General features: G+C 33.7%; 1 protein-coding gene across 2 annotated transcripts in view; it reads right to left on the bottom strand.

Annotated features, from left to right (window-relative positions):
- The window catches only part of acsbg2 (acyl-CoA synthetase bubblegum family member 2), a 42,130-nt gene that overhangs the window by 9,372 nt on the left and 17,608 nt on the right, over positions 1–15,150 (bottom strand). For both annotated transcript variants that reach the window (XM_056463772.1, XM_056463771.1), the window contains exons 2-9: positions 13,744–13,867; positions 12,227–12,309; positions 9,712–9,980; positions 5,769–5,857; positions 4,728–4,848; positions 3,836–3,916; positions 3,564–3,713; positions 1,871–2,047 (exon numbers count right to left, since the gene is read on the bottom strand). In XM_056463772.1, coding sequence (XP_056319747.1) covers positions 1,871–2,047; positions 3,564–3,713; positions 3,836–3,916; positions 4,728–4,848; positions 5,769–5,857; positions 9,712–9,980; positions 12,227–12,309; positions 13,744–13,844 — 1,071 coding nt within the window. In that variant the 5' untranslated portion in view covers positions 13,845–13,867. The remainder of the gene's footprint in view (positions 1–1,870; positions 2,048–3,563; positions 3,714–3,835; positions 3,917–4,727; positions 4,849–5,768; positions 5,858–9,711; positions 9,981–12,226; positions 12,310–13,743; positions 13,868–15,150) is intronic.

Below are 15,150 nucleotides of genomic sequence, written 5' to 3' on the forward strand. Positions count from 1 at the left end.
GCCTCTATTTGAATATCAGCATATCTACAGACAGCCTTGGCTTGCTTTTTGGAAAGGTCTAAAAATGACAGACTTCTGAATATAACCAAAAACGCTTTGTCTGAGAGATGCATGACTGAAGTGTGTTTCAGGAAAAAAAGCAATATTAATATTGTTTTAGAGCTGCATAAGTAATATAATGTGTGCATCCGCAATAGTCACATCGCAAGATATGAATATAGATGGCCAGAATCCACAGGTCAAAACACATTAGATTTGTGGAGACACTGCAGAATTTAATTTAATTATTTAATAAAATAATATTTTAGTCATCAAACATATTTAGAAATCGAAAGACAAAAATTCAAGCAAAATTTAGCAAAAACATTACAACCTACAAAATTTCAGCTAAATCTTTCAATTTTTTGCTTCTTAATTTTTCCTCTTTTTTTTATTTATTTATTTATTTGTATTTAATATTTTTCTATAACATATACATTTGGTTGTACTAGTTTTTGGACTGTTATCGTAAGTTATTTTGTTAGATAAGCTCCAGATTTGGCTTCAGTGCTGACTAATCTAATGTATATGGACAAATAATATTATAGAGCTTCCTATTAAAAATATGAATTTTCAAAGATAGATTTGTAAGGTGTGTACTTATACATGCTGAGCACTGTATATTGCAGGACAAAAAAACGATGTCAACATTTTCCAATTTCGTAGAGCCCTATATTGTTAATTAATAATGATTAATATAATGATTACATTCATATATCAAAAAAGTTAGTTTAAACTAACATGATTGTCTTGACTCGCACACAAAACAGAAGGTTAAAGGGAGCAAACCAGGAAATGCCTTTAGTAACATACACAGCCTTTCAAAAGTTTTAAGTCTCGGATGTTCACCAAGGCTGCATTTATTTAACCCTCATATTACATTTCAGGTCAGATTTCTGAGTGGTCGAAAACACAGCTTGAGAAATAAAAGTTTTAAAAAGATTAATTTACTTTTAAATGTGTTTACTAGCTGTGCATGTTCATTACCCTCCAAATTGAAACTATGAATTAGAAGCATGCCTATACATCAGGGGTGTCCAAACACGGTCCTGAAGGGCCAGCGTCCTGCAAAGTTTAGTTTCAACCCCAGTTAGACACACCTGAACCAGCTAATCAAGCACTTTTTAGGTATGCTAGAAACTTAAAGCAGGTGTGTCGAAGGAAGTTGGAACTAAATGCAGGACACTGGCCCTCCAGGACCGAGTTTGGGCATCCCTGCTATACGTAAACATTTCAAATTTGCATAAACTTCCATACATCACAACAGTTTTCTTTTCTTTTTGTCACTTTTGATCAATTAAATGTATCCAATTAAATCCATTAAAACAGTGGGGGTCGGGCGCTTGGTGAAGAAAAAAATAGTAGTTAATAGTTACATTAATAAAACAACATGCAAATAAAAAGCCATCAGCCTTTCGATTTTTTTTTTTGCGACCCCTGGGGTGATTATGTTATATTAAAGACACAGCAATAGCATCAGATGCAGCACATTGATTTTATGGCACCAGGTTAAACTTTCTGACACCTTGACGGCACTCACATACCTTAAAAATAAATACAGGCCACAGCTGAACATAGAGGATGGTCTCCGAGTGGCGTTCTTAAAAATTAAATGATGAATAGACTTGGACCTATTGATATGTGAGCGCCGTTGATATGTGAGCGCAAGGTTTATATATTTAAAACCACCTCAGAATGAAATAGGAGTTCACAAGTCCACTGGCGTTGTTATTTTGGTAGTCGTGGGCTGGAAGTTTGGAAACCCCTGCTTTAAAACACAGGGAGCTTTTTAAAGATGATAAGCAAAAGGATGTTTCATTTGCAAGCTGACCTTTAGTGCATCAGGCTGTGCGAAGTATGCGACTCCTCCAACTTTCATGGGGAGCCAGATGTCAATCATCTGTGCAGCAATATGACTGAGCGGCAGGTAGCTCACGACCACTTCCTGTAGCTTATCCGCATCATTTAGGCTCACGTGCTGGCCTGTTGCAAACGCTGTCCATGTGAGCTACAGAAGCACAAAAAGAAAGCATTTCAGTATTGGCAATGACTCCATATAGAAAGAAAACCTTTGTTGTTGTTTTTGTTGAAAGAAATTGTTATAATAATCATATCTGAGAGATAGTAAATAGCATACATATATGAAAATTAAGAAAAAAAAAAGTGTTTTTCCAAGTGTTACTGTTGCAAGATGTACAGTGCTCTGCATATATAAAAGTACACCCCTCACAAATCTATCTTAAATTCATATTTTAAGAGTAAGCTATACAATATTATATTTGTGCAGTCAGTACTAAAGCCAAGTTTGGAGCTTATCTAACAAAAAACTTATGATAACAAATTTATATGTTATAGAAAAATGCTAAATACATATAAAAAAAAAAGGAAAAAAATCAAAAGCAGCAAAACAATGGAAAAATTTTGCTGAAATTTTGTAGGTTGTAATTTTTTTTGCAATATTTAGCTTGAATTTAATTGTATTATCTTTCAGTTTCTAAATATGTTTGGTGACTAAAATATTATTTTAATAAATATATTGGTTTAATAAATCTGTTTTGTTTAAATGCACCAAAATACATTGCCTATATTCACTGAGAAATGAATACAAATGTGTACTTAATTATGCTGAGCACTGAAATGAAAAAAAAGAATTATTAAAACATCTGAAAAGAAAATCAATCTGATTCATAAACATGTATATATTTGCATATACATTCGCCCTTGACTATATGGTCAGTTAGTTATTGTTAAATGCCTCAAAGATATTTCTCTGAAAGAGAAGTTATTTTATCCATCAGGATCCTCTGTTCATATGTGAGTGGGTCTACTTTTAACCATTTGGATGTAATACATTTTAGGGCTGCAGAAAATTATATTTCAAGTCAATAATTCAATCTTCCTCATGCATTAAAATTAGGGCTGAACAATATATCGTTTGATCATGTGTGTATCTGCAATAATCACATTGCAGAATTAGATTATTCATTAAAGATTAAAAGATATTAAATATTTGTTTTTAAAAATGATCTATACAATAATAATGACCATGTTATTTTATGTTTGATTGTTCTGGATTTGATTTCTGTACTTGAATACTGTTAGACTCCCCAGAAAACCTTTTTAATTTGTTCTGTTGCATTTATATATGCTTGTAATGTACATTTTCTGCAAATGCACTGCATAGAAAAAGACTTAATCATCCCACTCAATATAAATTAATTACATCTTTCCAAATAGAGCTGTTCAAATCATCTGCTAAAATTATATTCATATCGCAAAATATATATCGCAGCAAAACAAAACATCGCAATGTCAGATTTTTAAAATATCATGCAGCCTTAATTCAAGTATCGCACTAAAATAGTCACAGCTTGATATCAGTATGAAGTATATTTCTAAATTCTATATAAATATATTTCCTATACACGTCTAACTTTCCACTTCTAACTTTTGTTTTTGAATTTACATTTGTTACAGTTTGGTGTTTTGGGGTAAATATGGGTTATGTTTAGTGTTTGACTCACGTTGTCGTGACTGAGCATGACTCCCTTCGGCTGGCCTGTAGTCCCGGATGTGTAGATCAGAGTGCAGCACTGATTGGGTTTCTGGGAGCTGATGATGTCATCAAGCTGAGTGTCAGGCTCGTCCTGCCCCAGCTCCATAAACTCCGCCCACTGTGTATGCGTGTCACACATTTACATAGCAAATGTCAGATTTTAATTAGTAATGGAGGGGGATTAAAAAGAAGGATTGTGGTCTGAGGACGGAATGATAATATTTGACTAATCAAATGTACCGTGTAGAGATTGGGCTTCTTCTCTTTCAGCTCATCTTTGTACTGGATGATGGCTTTGAGATGGGGTAATTTGTCCTGGATCTGAAATAAATCACAAACACACACATGTAAAGAGTGTAAAAGATGATGAGGAAAGATTCTACAACAGATGGAGGTTTCATTTTTAATGTGTTTAAGCTGCAGGTAGTGAAAGTGACGTCATGACGGATTCAGTGACGGATTCATTTATTAACGTGAGCTAAGAATCAACAATATTTGTACATCCTTTATTAATCATAATTCAACATTTACTAATGCATTACTAAAATCTAAATATCATAAAGCTGTGCTTGTTAACATTGCACGTCATGATTTTGCCAAGTATGATAAGATCCTGGATCATCATTTTTGTTCGAGAATGTAATCCATACCTATTCCCTACCCCTAAACCCAACCATAACTGTCAATTATTTCCAAAATCAGAGGGGAATAACAGTTGGATAACAATCATGTAGAAGTGCATAAACCTAACCGTAAGCCTAAACTTAACATAAACGTTAAACATGTTCCTTAATTCTGATTGGCTGATTGGAATGTCGTTCCAGGATCATGTCCTACTTGGTGAAATCAGGATGGCGTGTTAACTAGTTAATGCACTGTGAGTTAACAAGTACTAACAATTAATTATTTTTGTTAACTAACATTAAGAAAGATTAATAAATACTGTAATAAATGCACTGCTCATTGTTTGTTCATATTAGTAAATACATTGACTAACTAATGGAACCTTATTAAAGTGTTATTAAAGTGTTACCACATTATTTGAGTTAAATGCTATGATCGAAGTGTATTTAGGAGAAGTTGTTGAGGTTTTTTGGTTTTAATGTAGAAAGAGGTCTTGTCCTCTCATTACCTGTAAGATCTTCTGCAGCTGTTTGTGGTTTTCCACCACCAGGATGTTGGCCTGGCAGTTCTCCGCCACATACTGGCAGGCCTCAGGAGAGTTGGTGGTGTAGATGCCCACGGCAAACCCGCTGCCAACGACATACAAACTCCCTTAATAAACATCAAGCAAAATTTATACAATCCTCACACCCACTTCTGTTCAGACTCCACCTGTATGTTTACCTACACTGACCAGGTTGTGGTGATGCCGTTTATCAAGTGCAGGCTGTGTCTTTAAAATGAGACACATCAGGCAAAAACACCTTTTTTTGCACGTCACAATTTTGAGATTACATTTTTTTCAGTCTAATTGAAAGAAGGCTGTTTTCTTAAAATTAGTTTTTTTTTCTCCTGCACTGAGCAGGAGAATCTCCATTTCAGCAGCACTTTTTTATATCTGTGTTCGGAAAGTTTTTGATTTACAGAGGGAGATATTCAAACTAAATCTACATGATTTTATACATTTTATTTTATGATATTATTTTATTTATAATATTTGAATATCTGAATTATGGAGTCATAAAAATAGACTTTTGAGACCTAACAGAAGCCTAATATCAAAATATTAATAAAGTATAATAATAATTTAATCTTCAGATTTTTGTGCTATAAATGTATACAAATTAGTCCATGTTCAATGAATTAATACCTCACCATAATAACATTTTAGAAAACTTGTAATATAAAAACTTTGCTGTTCTTCATGTCATCAGTCAAATGGGGAAATATGCTGAAAACGGTTAGTTAATGTTTTACTCTATTCACCAGCAGTGTCTTGCCTTAACCATCTGCATTCTGCAAGTCGTAAAGGCTGCTGGGATGTTTATGACAGAGCAGAGCCACTATTTGACTAGGATGAAATGATTAAAGCTTTGTTTGGGGCAAACTCTGACTGTATGCTGATGAAGTGTTATGACCTGTATGGCCATGCAGTTAGTTTGACAGTAGTATGGGTGTATGTGCAATTATGGTTGATTATAACATGTACATAGAGGTAAATTCTTCTTACCCAGCTAAAATAGCAGCAATGTCAGCAATAAACCACTCAGTTGAGTTGAAGCCGAGAATCCCAACACCGTGGTAGCGCTCCAACCCGAGCTGTAAATATATATACACACAGTTACCACATGAATTTTTTAGATCAACCCATATTGAATATTTACAGTATGTCAACAACATTTATGTATTTCTAAACTCACAAGAAATCAGAACACAAATTAATGTTTATTTTTATCAAATCACTAATAAAACATTCATTAGGGCTAAATGATTAAAATCACTCAAAAACAATGACTTTAAACTTTTAATGAAAAAGTGGAAAGATGTTTGAAATTTAAAAGTTTATTAATAATAATTGATTATTTTTCTCTTTTTTTTCAGATTTCAAGGTGAAATGTACTTAAATTTTGGCATAGAAAATAATAGGGTAATTCAGATGTTTCAAAACATTCATTAAGGCATGGTTTTACAGACAGGGCAAAGACTATGCCAGGTTTATACCATAATTCAATTATGACATTTGAGAATTTTATATAAATGTGCTTTAGAAAAAAACATTACTGGTGTCCATCATGAAAAAACAAAGACACTGACATATTTTAGTCAGTTACAATTTTTTTCAGTTGTAACAGCTCAGACTTGCATTTAACCTAGGATGAGGCTTAAAACTTAAATTGGAGGTAAGAGATAAAAAATGTATTCAAAGTCTTCTGAAGAGATGATCCATTTACAGTATAGGATGAGTTTGAACCTATATTTAGTCATATAAACATTGATCACTTAATTTTTATTAGTAATAAATGCTTCATCTTTTTATATGGGTCGTATACCTTTAATTTGACAGGACAGTACAGAGTGTAGACATGAAAGCATGGGGAAGATAGAGGAGAAAAAGCCTAATGTATTGTTTGCATGTAAAAGATCTTCCAAAGTCTTCCAGAAGTCCAACATAATCATTTACTAGCACTTTTCTTGTTGTTAAATAAATGTTTATTTAAATACTGACATTTATCTCTGTGTTTAAGATGTTCACTAGTTCAGTAACTCCAAAATGTCATCCAACTCTCAAACAAAGTTTGTACAACAAAACATTAAAGATAAACAATCTGCGAACCAATTCAACAGAATCTCCATTAAGATTCAGTTTAAAATAATAATTCTTCAGAGAGTCCGATTTCTGTCTTCATTAATATGGATGAACGAACACCAAGCTGTATCATGTTTAAATATTCAAAAGTCCCACAAGCCAAAATACAACACGCATGCCGTGCCAACCAACACTTCTTTTGTGTTTATGTAGCCTAGGATACACAGAACTCAATCTCCATCTCTCCCACAGGGCCTGAGCTGGACAAGTTACACTCCTTTTGAGTTTCCTGATAAACAAAGCCATGGAAATGTGCCCACATCGGCCACCAGCCATGGCGTCCTGTTCCCCACTGGGAGAACGTGACCAGCTGGGAGCTGAACCTTATCCTAAGACGAGGACATGGAAAAACTGAAGACGATAAACAAAAGCCTCCTGCTGTCAAGACCAACTATTCTCAGGTACTGAAGACAATCGTACTCAAACTGCACAACATGTAAAATCTGGCTCTTGATTAGTTTGTGGAGAAATCACAAACATGAACAACACATGTTTACATCCCCAAGACAAATTTACAAATTATAGATTCTGAAATTATCAAATTAAGTCCGTTTCAGCCATCCTTATTTTTATAACTTGAATAGTTGGTGTTACAGTTTTTAATTCCTAACATTTTAATTTTAAATTAGGAAGAAATGTCACAAGTAGTTTACAGAATAAAACAAGTGACATTTTACTCAAGATATAGGACTATACATCTTAAATCCAGATAAATTTTCAAGGGTCTCTTATTTTCTGTAGCTGTATGTATTGGGAGTTGCATGTAATTATGTAATTCCATTTATTTACTTATAAGGCACAAACAATAATTAATAAAAGTACAAAAACAAATGTATATAAATAGAACGAGAAATAGAAAATATTTGCAAGCAAAGCATGTCTTTTTTTCTTTGACCTATTTAGGTTTATACTAGAATCAATTGTACAGCATATTACGTGTATACTGTATGTAAATTAGAAAACCACAGTGAGAATTCAAAGCAACTGCTCAGACACGACAAAGAGCTCTTAGCTTAATCTTGATTCTCATTACAATGATAAAAATAGGCTTAATTTCCCAGGCATCTGATCACGCAGTCCTCTAGTTGCTAGCATTTTCTCCCTGAGGTAACCTGAGGTCAAACAGCTTTACTCAAGGTCACAATGATTTTATGAGTACTGCCTGTTTATACTTTTAAGCGTTTATACATTTTTAAGTGTTTGTTATCGGATGCCTCTGGCACAAAAAAATTCCCCTTATCAGGCACATTGTCATGTAATTTCAGATAACAGTGCAGTGCTAAACACCCGTGATCTCAACAGCACCAGAAAGATAATGAATGTCACTGAATTGCTAAACAATAAAAATTTATGGGTCAGATGTGTTATGCTACCAAGGTGCTAGACTCAAAACAATCTGAAAGAAGATACTTCACAGCTTTGATATGAACAAAGAGTGCGTATACTGTACATCCACTTTCATGACCTGATTATTCTTAAGCTGACATGGCATGTAATCATGTAAATGTGTTAACCTGTTTTTCTTTATCAGAGCGAGGTAACCATAAACGGTTTAAGCATAGACTGATTTTTTTTTTTGCCCATTATAGCAATTTTGCGAAGCATGTAGATGCATTAACCTGCTTTCAGTTGTTATTTGTGTGCATTTGTGATGTGATAGGAACATGTGCTTACTGCAGATTTGTTTTTTATTTTTAATTTTGTGGTTCAGTTCTACAATGAAATGGCACAGCACTGTTCTGGATTAAAATAATGTCTTTTAGCATTTTAATAGTCTCAATTTTTGCGTATTAAAGATGTCAGAATAGTGAGGATTATACATTTAAAAATGAAAATATATGAACAAAAATCCTTAAAACAGGCTATATGAGCCATAATGTTCCTGACATAAATGTTTCCTGCCGAGAAACAAACTGATTTATTAATCCTTTATAGTGCACTCACAGAAATACTCATTGAAAAAAACGTGGAATGTATTTGTGTGTATTTACAAGACCTTTGAACTTTTATGACCTTTTGAACTGAAAAATAAATAAATAAAATAAATAATAATAGTTATTAGCCCCCCTTTGAATTTTATTTTCTTTTTTAAATATTTCCTAAATGATGTTTAACAGAACAAGGAAATTTTCACAGTATGTCTGATAATATTTTTTCTTCTGGAGAAAGTCTTATTTGTTTTATTATGCTTTGGATAAAAGCAGTTATCAATTTTTTTAAAACCATTTTAAGGTCAAAATTATTAGCCCCTTTAAGCTATATATATTTTTTGATAGTCTACAGAACAAACCATCATCATACAATAACTTGCCTAATTACCCTAACCTGCCTAGTTAACCTAATTAACCTAGTTAAGCCTTTAAATGTCACTTTAAGCTGTATAGAAAATACATCTTGAAAAATATCTAGTAAAATATTATGTACTGTCATCATGGCAAAGATAAAATAAATTGGATATTAGAAATGAGTTATTAAAACTATTATGTTTAGAAATGTGTGGAAAAAAAATCTTTTCTGTTAAACAGAAATCAAGGAAAAAAAAATAAACGGGAGCTAATAATTCAGGGGGAGCTAATAATTCAGGGGGAGCTAATAATATATATATATATATATATATATATATATATAAATATAAATGTACACATGCTCATTGTTGCCTGATGGCCGAGGTCAGTGTGGTGGAGTTTCAGGACAGCTGACAGTCTATCACTTGAGTTTTGTGTGATGTGCGACTTTATTTTTGAGCTTTGCAAAGCCTCAATGGGTCACAAATAAAGTGATGCTAGGATCTGCATCACATCCTCACCTTGAGGAAGCTCTTGGCAGCCGTGCGGCAGGACTTGTAGTACTCGCTGTAGGTCATGGTTTTCCACTGCTCTCCTTCTTTCCAGCCAAGTGCAGGGTAGTTGCCAAAACGCTGAACGGTGGAGGTGAACATCTGATTTACAGTGAGAGGGGTTTCAGCCTCAAGGCCAGACTCGCCCATCCTAAGCTTAACCTCTCCATCCCGGTGTGTAGTCCAGAGCTCTGTGCCTTTGGTGGGCAGGGAGAGGGAGTCGGGCCGAGGGGTTGCACCTAGAGAGAATAAACATTTACTGTCATTGATATCACAGCCATGCATCTTGAAAAAAAATTATTTATATTTAAAATATTTATCAGTACAAATTTGTCACATAGTAAATTGTTTACCTTTGTTTTATTTTATAAACTAATGAGTGCATTTTTATTTCCTTTCTCAATGAAAACATGGAAAAAAACAAATATATTTTACATTGTTTTTGGTTGATACATTGGGTAAGTTAGGCCTATCATATATTACTCTAAAACAATTACATATCACTCTAAAATCATCATGATTATTACTCAACTATATCATACATTAAAAAAACAAAAAGTACATATAAAATATAAAAACTATTAGACTATTATTAAAAAGGATTATTTTGCTTTAATAACTTTAATTTTATATCATGTTAACACACATTTTAATAGGCTTCATCACACTGTCAATTCAGACAAGACAAGTTTTTAGCAAAATGTGTAACATCTGATATAGTCAGCTCTCACAATGTTAAAGTAACAATTGAGATATAATTATAGCATGTTAATATCACCTATCAGCTATAACCTTAAAACAAAAAAGAAAAAGTTAAAACATATGGGAAAATAATAACAGGAATTTATCTTGAGTGATTTTGCAGCAGGGCGTGAAAGGGAAAGAAAGCCACCATAAGCACTGTACAACATCCTGTTCAGCGTCAATCTGATAAACTAAACGCTGACCACACACTCTGCAAAACCATTCGACATGAAAAACAAAGCCATCACTGCAGCATGACCCTGTAATCCAGGGTCATGTGACTTGATGACCTCATTCAAAGCTCTGTTATCTTGTATAAACACGACAGAGTGATGGAACTTTTGGAAATTCAGAGTTTTCAAATGGCTCTCGTTTAACCTTTATAAACACCCTCGTATGCGAGTGTGCAAATATTATATTAAAATAGTCAACCTGAAAGGGAAGTCAGTTTGCATATGGACAGCAGCTTCCTTTACAAACACTTCCTCCTACATCACACTGAAAGCTCTTTTTAAATCTCATTCTGTCAAAACTTAAAGTTCTCCAGGAGATTTTCTGATGGGAGTTGAGCGACGGTGCTCTGGCTAGTTTTTTGTCGTTCTGAGCTTTATCTTTGTAATGCAGAACTGATGTGCACATAGTTTTGAGGGCCTCAGAAAAAGTGGTTATGGCCAAAAATGCCTGCATGAGAAAGAGTAATGGGCCATTTACAGTGAATGCATCTGAAGACGCAAGATGCATCAGGAATGATAAAGAAAAAAATGGTAACACTGAGCGTGAGGGCATCAGGATATAGATTTGTAAACAGAAATTTTGAGTTCTTCTGATTGGCCCACTGCTTTCGAACTGATATTAAGGAGTGGTGCTGCATGGAAAGTTTTTTAACTTGACAAGGCATCTTAAAAACACTAAGCTCATGCACAAAGTGTTTCATAAGACACAAGATGCAAGCATAATAGTCAAGCATGTCCATCAAACGTGTTTACATATAAAGACATTGGAAAAATAACACATTTAAATGGAAAGAGGCATTCTGTGTGAATGAGCCCTAAGTGACTATGTTGGTTGAGGAACAAAATGAAAATTCTGGACCAAAACCAAGAATGCTATGTAATAATTATTATATAATAATTATGTAAATTTTAAAGACTGTTTATTTACAATTTTATTCACAGTGAACCAGCTGAGGTGTCATTTTTCCAGCTTTGCCACGATGGCAAAGTAGCTCTATTGCAAACAGCATGAATAATACTAGATAATGTGCTGTCAGTGCGTTATTTGAGCAGATTTTGCTTTCCCAGTGAGCATGGTTAGATATGTAAATGAGTACATGAGCTAAATATTAAAATATGATGACGTGTGAGCTGCTTTTGCGCTTTGGTTGGTGCAGCATCAAACAGCTATTGTGTGGCACAAGCCATTGAAATGAATGGGTTTCAAATCACAGCTTAGCACTTTCCGTATCTGGTGTGAAAGCCACTTCACATTGCACTGTGACTATGGCTGGAGGGAGAGTGAAACCAGTGCACTGAACACTGCTTTGGCACAACAATTTATTTTTTGGCTCATAATTTCAGATGTTTTTCTGAAAATCAAAAATACTTTTTAGCAGCTAAAAATGTAGTGCATCCCTAATGTTTATTTGCAACACAGTGAGCAGATGTTCTAGAGTTTTGACCTGAGTGCTTAAGAGTTGAAAGTGATTTGCGAGCGCTTGTAAAGTGAGAGTGTGTGATCTCACCTGATGTTGTGTGTGTGCTCTGTTCGGCTTTGGTGTTCGTCTGCACTTCTCTTGCACATGCAGATTCCTCCTCTGATGACTCGCTGTAAAGAAATCAGGACAATTTAAGTAATGGCTTTTCCAGAAAAACAGCATTCTATATGCTAGCTCTCTCTGTTAGCCACGAGTATCACTTCACATTGTTCTGTGAGATTTAGATTAAACGTTTCACCATAGTACAAAAAGTGAAGATGGAAATGACTCTGGAGTCAATAAGTTTTTTTGTTTCTTTTTTTTAAGAAATGAAAACTTTATGCAAGGAAGTGTTAATTTGATTAACTAATTTGATCAAGTGTTCATTTAATTTCTAATGCTTCAAATATATTCTGTTTATATAAATTGTTTTCAAGCATCAGTTTCCAAAAAGTCTGATATTTCTTGAGCATCAAATAAGCAACACTTAAAGTCTATTTTACATTTTATTATTAGTAGTAGTAATAATTCATACTTTTCACTATTATTGATCAAACAAATGCAATCATGTTGAGCACAAAATCTCCTTTTAAAATATATATATTTTTGAAAATCAGTAAATAAAAAAATCTATATAAAAAACATTTAAAATGGTAGTGTAAAGATAATTGATGTTGCTCATTAATTTACCTTTATGCAAAATCTCATTATGTTCCATTTGAACTACATTCAGGGTTTCTGCAGGTTTCACCAAGTTAAATTTGAGACTTTAAATCCTTTTTTAAGACTATTATGAATGAAATATCGGACTTATAAAGGGCTAAAAGCTGAGGATTTTTTTGAATATCCCAGTTGGAAAAGATTTTCACTTGCTCTATAAAAAAATATTATAATTTAATACATTTAATAATACAATAATAATACTAATTTAATAATAAAAAGTATAGGTTAGGTCAGTATCGTCAGCAATAAATAAATGGAGAATGTTTAAACAAATGTTACTGTAAGGAAAGTAATTAAATTATGCTATTTTTAAATAAAACGTTTTATTGAGATGGATTTTTGGTATTGTTTGAGTGTTAATGGCCAGATTGGGCAGCTATTCATGAGCAAAGGAAAATAAAGACTTGTAAAAAAAAAAAAAAAAAAAGGTTTAAGGCCTGCAACACAATATTTCAGTAGATTTAAGACGTTTTATGGCCTAAAATTTTGCTTTTGAGATTTAAGACTTTTTAAGACCCTTCGGATACCCTGTACATTTAAAAAGCAATGTAAAATGTAAGAAGGTAAATTTATTTACCCAACTCAGATTAATATTTTACGCTGTAATGAATCTTTATGCAATTCATTATGATGACGTGTATCTTTATTTATGAACCTGGCATGGCATTTGCACAACCAGTTTTTGATACAATGACAACATTCCCACATGTCATCACTAATGTTTACAAACACAGAACACATGTGACCTACATTTCATGACTGTAAAAAGTAAATTGCCTTTGGGAATTTAGCTACCTATACCTGATCTAGTATATAAGAAAATGTATTGGACAGGGACTGACTTTGCTGTGGCGTCTTCCAGAGAGGCGAGACTGTCTGCAGTTCCACAGGACTGGAGGAGGCTCTCGTCTCCTGGATGCTCCATCACTACAGCAGTGGACATGGCCGTGGGTTCACACGCAGTCACTAAGGAGAACAGACACAGTGTTAGGAGTAGCACTGTAATATCCAGCATCAATAGTTTTATTAAAGTTGGCTTTTTTGGTGTCATGAGAATGTGGAACTAAGACACAAATTGGACTATACATGCAGTCTGGCCAAACCCATAATTTTTCAATGGATTTGGGCAACTTTTTTAGTCTGCAGGATAGGCATGGGCTGGTATAAGATTGTGACAGGTGTGATAACGTTTGAGAAAAATATCAAGGTATCACAGTATTGTGATTACTACTCTAAAATGAGTTCTTTTTAAATGTCTGGGGGGAAAAAACAACAACTTTTCCTCTGTTGAACACAATATATTTTATTTTAAGAAACATTTAAATCATTTTGGAACAATGGCTTTTGATGTGGAGGGTTTTTTTCCGAAGAAGATACTATTGCCTTAAAAAAATTAAATAAAATAGTCGCAAAGAAACACATAAAAAAAAAAAAAAACAGCGAATAGTACATTAGAAAATTCTGGCGATTTTAAAACCCGGACTTTTCTAAATCGCGGTAAACCTTGAAACCAGTTTCATCATCCCATGCCTACTGCAGGACCAGGTTTGACCAATGGGAACAACAGAACCTGACTTAGCTTATTTTGGAGTAATTTACATTAACAAGCAGGCTTATTTTTTAATCCAGACCTGGCAACTCTAAATAGAAGTCAACAATGGTAACGCATACACAAGATGCAATGTCAGTCTACAACCATCGCCATCTTAACCAGTTTTATGAACATCTGTAGTACTAGAAAATAATGTAACGCCAAAAAGCTTTGATTTGATCCCAGTACCAATGCATGCTTGCTAACCAGGAGTACAGGAGAAGGTAGGAAAATCTAAGGAGATGCTGTACACAATATAGAAAAAAGTTTATTCCAGAAACTTCTCTGTAAACCTGAATTTCTTTGACAATACAAATGTATAAAACTTTTCTAAAGCACTTTTGATGTTTTATAATAATCAATGTCAGGTTAACATACCCTGAATCTGAAGTTAAATGGACAGTTCACCCAAAAGTGAATCATTTACTCAACCTTTTGTTCTGTTCAACATAAAAGATAATATATTAAAGAATGTTGAAAACCTGTAACCATTGAAATCCAAAACAAATACTATGGAAGTTTATAGTCACAGAATTCCTAAATGAAAATATAAATCAAGGCAGAGTAAATGATGACAGAATTTTGGGGGAACTATCCCGTGACTTGGCATGACAGTCACATGAACAAATCACAAAAACTCAAATCAGACAGGAGCAGG

This window comes from Danio aesculapii, chromosome 8 (assembly GCF_903798145.1).
Source record: "Danio aesculapii chromosome 8, fDanAes4.1, whole genome shotgun sequence".
Taxonomy (NCBI): domain Eukaryota; kingdom Metazoa; phylum Chordata; class Actinopteri; order Cypriniformes; family Danionidae; genus Danio; species Danio aesculapii.